This window comes from Eriocheir sinensis, chromosome 70 (assembly GCF_024679095.1).
Source record: "Eriocheir sinensis breed Jianghai 21 chromosome 70, ASM2467909v1, whole genome shotgun sequence".
NCBI lineage: Eukaryota > Metazoa > Arthropoda > Malacostraca > Decapoda > Varunidae > Eriocheir > Eriocheir sinensis.
In genome coordinates, this window is record NC_066578.1 from 6,720,875 (window position 1) to 6,728,374 (window position 7,500).

The 7,500-nt window shown below is 48.4% G+C and overlaps 1 protein-coding gene across 1 annotated transcript in view; it reads left to right on the forward strand.

The window, feature by feature from the left end:
- LOC126988683 (nephrin-like) overlaps positions 1-7,500 on the forward strand; it is a 193,637-nt gene that overhangs the window by 162,081 nt on the left and 24,056 nt on the right. The window contains exon 11 of the mRNA XM_050847037.1: positions 2,944-3,131. Within this exon, the coding sequence (XP_050702994.1) occupies positions 2,944-3,131 (188 nt within the window). The remainder of the gene's footprint in view (positions 1-2,943; positions 3,132-7,500) is intronic.

Genomic DNA, 7,500 nt, shown 5'->3' on the forward strand with positions numbered 1-7,500 from the left:
GTATATATTTATCTATTTGTCTGTATCTATTTATCTACCTGCATTAGTATCAATAGATTGCTGAATTAGATATCTCTGTCTGACTGTCTATTTGTTTACGTATATGTATCAGTTAAAGTATAAAAGAGAAAGAGGGAATGAGAGAGGAAATGAGGATGGAAGGGTGCATGGAAAAGAAGGAAGGGGGAAGGAGGGATGGAGGAGGAGAGAAACAAAACCAGCATCTCTCAAACAACGATAAAAGAGAAATGGAGAATGAGAGAGGAAAGGAGGATGGGAGGGTGCATGGAAAAGAAGGAACGGGGGAAGGAGGGACAGAGGAGGAGAGAAACAAAACCAGCATCTCTCAAACAACGATAAAAGAGAAATGGAGAATGAGAGAGGAAAGGAGGATGGGAGGGTGCATGGAAAAGAAGGAACGGGGGAAGGAGGGATCGAGGAGGAGAGAAACAAAACCAGCATCTCTCAAACAACGATAAAAGAGAAATGGAGAATGAGAGAGGAAAGGAGGATGGAAGGAGGGACAGAGGAGGAGAGAAACAAAACCAGCATCTCTCAAACAACGATAAAAGAGAAATGGAGAATGAGAGAGGAAAGGAGGGTGAGAGAATGCATGGAAAAGAAAGAAGGGGGAAGGAGGGATGGAGGAGGAGAGAAACAAAACCAGCATCTCTCAGACTACGAAAAAAGAGATATGGAGAATGAGAGAGGAAAGGAGAATGGGAGGGTGCATGGAAAAGAAGGAACGGGGGAAGGAGGGACAGAGGAGGAGAGAAACAAAACCAGCATCTCTCAAACAACGATAAAACAGAAATGGAGAATGAGAGAGGAAAGGAGGATGAGAGAATGCATGGAAAAGAAAGAAGGGGGAAGGAGGGACAGAGGAGAGAAACAAAACCAGCATCTCACAAACTACGATAAAAGAGAAATGGAGAATGAGAGAGGAAAGGAGAATGAGGGTGCATGGAAAAGAAGGAAAGGGGGAAGGAGGGACAGAGGAGGAGAGAAACAAAACCAGCATCTCACAAACTACGATCTACCCCAAACAACTCTGTCCCGATAGACTTCTCACACTTTATCACTCCCTGGGTCGCCACACCACAAATACACAACTAACTACCAGTCCAGGGCGGGGCACAGCTCTCAGCACCCTCAGGAGGCTTGCAACTGGGTCGTGAGATTAACGCTTAAAAGAAAACTGGGGAGGTGAGGGAAAAATTCGAAGACGAGTGGAGTGGAGAGAGGGTGTGGCTGGGATATAGAGAGGGGGCCAGATGGCTTCACGAGGGTGGGATGCTGGGTCGAAATGTGTCTTTACTAGCAGAGATATAGAGAGGATCAGCTAGTTTTAAGTGGGTGAAATGCTGAGTCATAATGTGTCTTTACTAGCCGAGATAAAGAGAGGGGGCCAGATGGCTTCACGAGGGTGGGATGCTGGGTCAAAATGTGTCTTTACTAGCCGAGATAAAGAGAGGGGGCCAGATGGCTTCACGAGGGTGGGATGCTGGGTCGAAATGTGTCTTTACTAGCAGAGATATAGAGAGGATCAGCTAGTTTTAAGAGGGTGAAATGCTGAGTCATAATGTGTCTTTACTAGCCGAGATAAAGAGAGGGGGCCAGATGGCTTCACGAGGGTGGGATGCTGGGTCAAAATGTGTCTTTACTAGCCGAGATAAAGAGGGTGGGATGCTGGGTCGAAATGTGTCTTTACTAGCAGAGATATAGAGAGGATCAGCTAGTTTTAAGAGGGTGAAATGCTGAGTCATAATGTGTCTTTACTAGCCGAGATAAAGAGAGGGGGCCAGATGGCTTCACGAGGGTGGGATGCTGGGTCGAAATGTGTCTTTACTAGCAGAGATATAGAGAGAGTCAGCTAGTTTTAAGAGGGTCGAATGCGGAGTCATAATGTGTCTTTACTAGCCGAGATAAAGAGAGGGGGCCAGATGGCTTCACGAGGGTGGGATGCTGGGTCAAAATGTGTATGTACTTGCGCATGACATCAGTAAGAAGACGAACAAAGGCTCTGATCAAGAAAGTGAGGTCAGTCGATCAAGATCTGCCTGAATGGACTAGAGAGGATGTGGCCGGGTTATAGTTAGGGAACCATGTAGCTTCACGAGGGTGGGATGCTGGGTTAAAATGTGTGTCTACTTGCGCATAAGGTCAGTGAGAAGATATACAAAGGCTCTGATTAAGAAGGTGGGGTTCGTACAAGATCTGCCTGAATGGACTAGAGAGGATGTGGCCTTTTCATCACGAGGGTGGGATGCTGGGTTAAAGTGTGTGTCTACTTGCGCATAAGGTGAGTAGGAAGATGAACAAAGGCTTTGATTAAGAAAGTGAGGTAAGTCGTACAAGATCTGCCTGAATGGACTAGAGAGGATGTGGCCTTTTCTTCACGAGGGTGGGATGCTGGGTTAAAGTGTGTGTCTACTTGCGCATAAGGTCAGTGAGAAGATGGACAAAGGCTCTGATTAAGAAAGTGAGGTTAGTCGTACAAGATCTGCCTATCGATACGTGTCCTAATCTGCTCTTTCCACTCTCCTACACTTCCTTTTATGTAGTGATATGCGACTTATTTCCCTTTCCTTCCCCTCTGATATTCGCTGACGTCACTCTGTTACTCTATTCGTCACTCACTCACTGTGCATCCCTTTCTCGGCCTTTCGTTAACCCGTCCGGTGCGATTGGCACGGATTTCGCCTTCACTGGTAGCCTGGTAACATATGCTCCCAGGTCTTTCTCTGCCTCTGTGGTGGATAGTGGAGTGTTTCCCATGTGGTATTGGTATGCTGGATTTCCCCTCCCAAGATGCATGACCTCACATTTTTCTTCACTAAACTGTAGCAGCCACTTTTTGTTCCACTCCTGTAGCTTGGTGATGTCTTCTTGTAGGAAATCAGCATCCGATAGGTTAACTGTGCTCCCCTTTCTCGGCATCAGGTGGGCCTTCAACAGCTCGTCGGAGGTGGAGGAGCTCCCCACCTCGGACGTGCACCAGGTGGACACCGAGACCAGCCAGGTGACATACACGCCTCGCTCACACCTTCACTACGGCTCGCTCCTCTGCTGGGCCACTAACATCGTCGCCCGACAGATCCAGCCGTGCATCTTCCATATCATCCACGCCTGTGAGTCTTGTCTATTCTTACTTATGTGTATGTGTGTGTTAGCCAAGGTCTGATCACGTACTGGACTCGTAATTGCCTGCCAGTACCATCCTAGTGAGAGTATTCGAAGCTAGTCTATACTGTTGATAATTCTTGTGTGTTTGTGTGTGATTCATCCCGTCCTGATCATGTACTGGACTCGAAATCGCCAGCAAGTACCATCCTATTGAGAGTATTTAAAGCTAGTCTATACTACTGTTGTTTGTTGTGTGTTTGTGTGTGATTCACCCCGTCCTGATCATGTACTAGACTCGTGATAACCACCAAGTACCCATCTGTAGCGAGAATTCGGAGCTCGTTAGGAGATCTCTGGGTACTGATAGGGTCTTTAAGTGTTCGTTTGTGCGTGTGCGTGTGCGTGTGCGTGTGCGTGTGTGTGTGTGTGTGTTTGTGTGTGTGTGTGTGTGTGTGTGTCGCATCTACATTCCTTCTACATAACACTTCGCCTAACAATACAAGTGAGTCACGCACATTTGAACTGCAACAAAAACATCACACACATCAACACTTCGACATTCACTTTTTTTTTCCCTGCGCCACAACAATTCAACATCGATATGCAGCGCCACACACAGTTCTTCTACCGTCCACTTCTTTCTCTGCGCCAAAACTCTCTCTCTTCTCTCTCTTTCTCTCGCTCTCTCTCTCTCTCTCTCTGCTCTCCTTTCCTCGGCCTTTCCTCTTCCCCTCTTCATTCCTTCTTGTTTTCTTTGCTTGTTTATTATTTATAGTTATTATCTTATTATTTCCCCTCTGTTGTTGTTTGTTCTTCCTTTGTGCTCCTTTGTGTTCTATTGATTTTTCTTTCTTTCTCTCATTTCTTCCTTATTTTTCCTTATTCCTCCTCTTAGTTTCTTCCTCTCGGCTTCCCTTCGTGTTTTTTTCTTCGTTTTGTTCTTCACAGTCATTCCCTGCTGGTTCTTTCCCCTCTCTCTTGATATTTCTGCTCCACATCGACCGGCAACACCAGACTCCTCGCTGAACGCTTCCACAAAACCCAAAACCCCGACTTAAAACTCCTACACATTGCGTCACTGGGGATGCTTTCTATATAGTCCCCGCGCCAGCCAACACGACGGCCCATATTCTTACATCTCAGCCAAGCACACACATTTGCCAAGGCTTTCATAGGAGCTGTAGGCATTTCCAGGGGTAGTTTTGTGGCCCAGACAGTAGTTTGATCATCCTTCTGTACCGGGAACGTGGGAGAACACTCGTTAGAACCCGATTCATCCTCTTTTTGGCCTTTGAGAGAAGTTGATGTGAAAAGTGGAGGAAGCGTTTGAGAATATTGACACTATAGGGCAGTATTCTTAAGCACTTCAGCGGGCAAGCTATCGTAGGTATTGTGAGCATTTCCAAGAGTAATTTAATGCCCCTGATAGTAATTTGACCTCTTTTCTGTACCATGAACGTGAAATAACACTCATTAGAACCCGAGGGACCATGGAGATCCCCCGTGGAGAGAAGAGAAACTGGATGCTTGGAGAGAAAAGATAACCGGTGGAGGGACGGGAGATAGCGGGAGAGTATCAACTCCACTATCTCCCCCACTATCTCCCCCTCCTCCTACTCCTCTTCCTCTTCCTCCTCCTCCTCCTACTCCTCCTCCCTCATCCCAACACACGCAAGACACAATCACTCAATCAGTCACTATGTTTCCCTAGTAGACAGGGATCATTGAGGTTGGAAAGTTTCGTTTAGTCGGCGCAACATCTGTGGGCATATGCCGGAGAGAGACAGAAGGGGAAGGAATTATAGGAGAAGGGAACAGACCCCAGGAGACGGGACACAGCCCCCGATTAATACCTGGTATCCATTCACTGCTGGGTGGACAGGGGCGTAGGGTATCGGAAAAGCCGCCCAAATTTTTCCACTCCGCCCGGGAATCGAACTTGGGCTCTCTCGATTGAGAGCCGAGTGTGCTAGCCACTGCACCACGAAGCCCCCGGATCATTGAGATAAGACAGACCTTCTTCATAAAACTGTTTAACTTTGATTGATAAACACAAACAATTTTTTGGCCTTTGGAAGTAGTTGATGTGAGCAGCGGAAGCGTCTGAGAATGCCGGCACTGTATTCCTTCCCCGCCACGCTTCCCGCCCCTCCGCCGCCGCCCCGCCCGTCCGTCTCGGTCCTAAAGATTCTCCCCGACACAGATGCCGCGCGGGACGAGATTCATTTTAATGTCTCGCATCCTGGAGGCAAGGGATGGCAGGGCATTAAGGGCATGAGGGGAGGCGCACTTTGTATGTATATTTGGCTGTGTGTGTGTGTGTGTGTGTGTGTGTGTGTGTGTGTGTGTGTGTGAGGGAGGGGGAGAGGAGGGTAGGGGAGGAGAGAGGAGAGGTGGGGAAGGGCGGGGGTGACTGTGTGTGTGTGTGTGTGTGTGTGTGTGTGTGTGTGTGTGTGTGTGTGTGTGTGTGTTTGGGGGAGTGAAAGAGGGTTCAAGCTGTTTTTTCTTCTTGTTTTAATGTGTCTGTGTGTCTGTCTGTGTCTGTCTATGTGTGTCTGTCTGTCTGTCTGTCTGTGTGTTTTGTGTTTTGTATGTGTGCGTGTGTGTGTGCGTGTGTGTATGAGTGCGTGTGTGTGTGTGTGTGTACGTCTAGTCGGTGACACGAACCCCCCCCAAAAAAAACATATTTCGTGCGTTGGGTGTACGAGCAAAAATATGGCGATAAAAAACTACAACATTCTGGTAGTTTATCTTTGATCCAAACTTCATTAGCCAAACTTCTTTATCCCCAACGACGGTGCAGCGCGCAGGTACTCTGAGCCTCGCTAACTTTGTGACAGCCTCGGTACTGGGGGGCTTAAGGTGAAAATATACATATAGATTGTTCACATCCATTATATTTCCACCCTCGTTACACAAGACATTTTCTCCCCCTCAGCCACGATTTTTTTTCTTCCCTGTTGCTCCCGACCAACCCAGCCCGACCCTCCTTCTGTTCCCTCCACCTCCAACTTCCACCTCCTCCACTCTTCCTGACGTCCTTCCCTCCTTTTCTCCCTCACCCACGACTTTTTTCTTCTTCCCCGACCGACCCGACCCGACCCTCTTCTGTTCCCTCCACCTCCAACTTCCACCTCCTCCACTCTTCCTGACGTCCTTCCCTCCCTCTCTCCCTCACCCACGACTTTTTTCTTCTTCCCCGACCGACCGACCCGACCCGACCCTCTTCTGTTCCCTCCACCTCCAACTTCCACCTCCTCCACTCTTCCTGACGTCCTTCCCTCCTTTTCCTCCTCACCACACTCATATGCTAAGTTTTCCCCGCGTAACAGTTTCCCCTCTCACTTTCCTCTCCTCTTCTCTCCATTCTTCTCCCACTCTCTTCTTCCCTCCCTCCCTCTCTCCCATTCATCCTCCTCAGCACTTCCTTCCCTTACTCGCTTCTCTCCTCTCCTCTCTTACCTCCCACTTGGATATTCCCATCTCTCTCTCCTTCCCTCTACTTCCACTCTCCGTCCCTCCTCGTGTTGCCTAGTTCTTCATACCCGATTTCAGGGCTATTACAGGACAAGGGAATGGATCACAACCTCACGAATTTGGAGCTGAGAGACGCATAGACAAGACAGAACACCAATCACTGTCCCTCTATACCCGGTTCTAGCTTCACTGTAGAGTAATATTCGTCCCCTTCTTCTTCATACATCATTTTCAAGACGACGGGTGAAGGAGTGTTGAGGTGGCGGTGGAGGGTGTGAAGGGGGAAAGGGAATGGGAAGAATGGGAGAGAGAGGGAGAGAGAGTATGAGAGGAATGGGAATGTTTCACAGAGGAAAGCAGGAGGGGGGAGGTCAGTAAAGGAGGAGGAGGCGGAGGTGTGAAGGAGGAAAGGGAATGTGAAGGGGAATGAAGGGGAAGTAGCAAGGAGGGAGAGAGAGTACGAGAGGAATGGGAATGTATCACAGAGGAAAGCAGGAGAGGGGAGGTCAGTAAAGGAGGAGGAGGCGGAGGTGTGAAGGAGGAAAGGGAATGTGAAGGGGAATGAAGGGGAAGTAGCAAGGAGGGAGAGAGAGTACGAGAGGAATGGGAATGTATCACAGAGGAAAGCAGGAGGGGGGAGGTCAGTAAAGGAGGAGGAGGCGGAGGTGTGAAGGAGGAAAGGGAATGTGAAGGGGAATGAAGGAGAAGCAGCGATCCAACACCTGGGGCCGTATTTTAAAACATCTCATCGCCCAAGTTCACATATTTGACAAGGCTTTCGTATGAGTTAAGGGCATTTCCAGGAGTAGTTTTATGACCCTGGTGGTAGTTTGACCCTTCCCCAGTACCATGAGCCTAAATAAACACTCAATAGAACCCGACTGACACCTTCTTTGA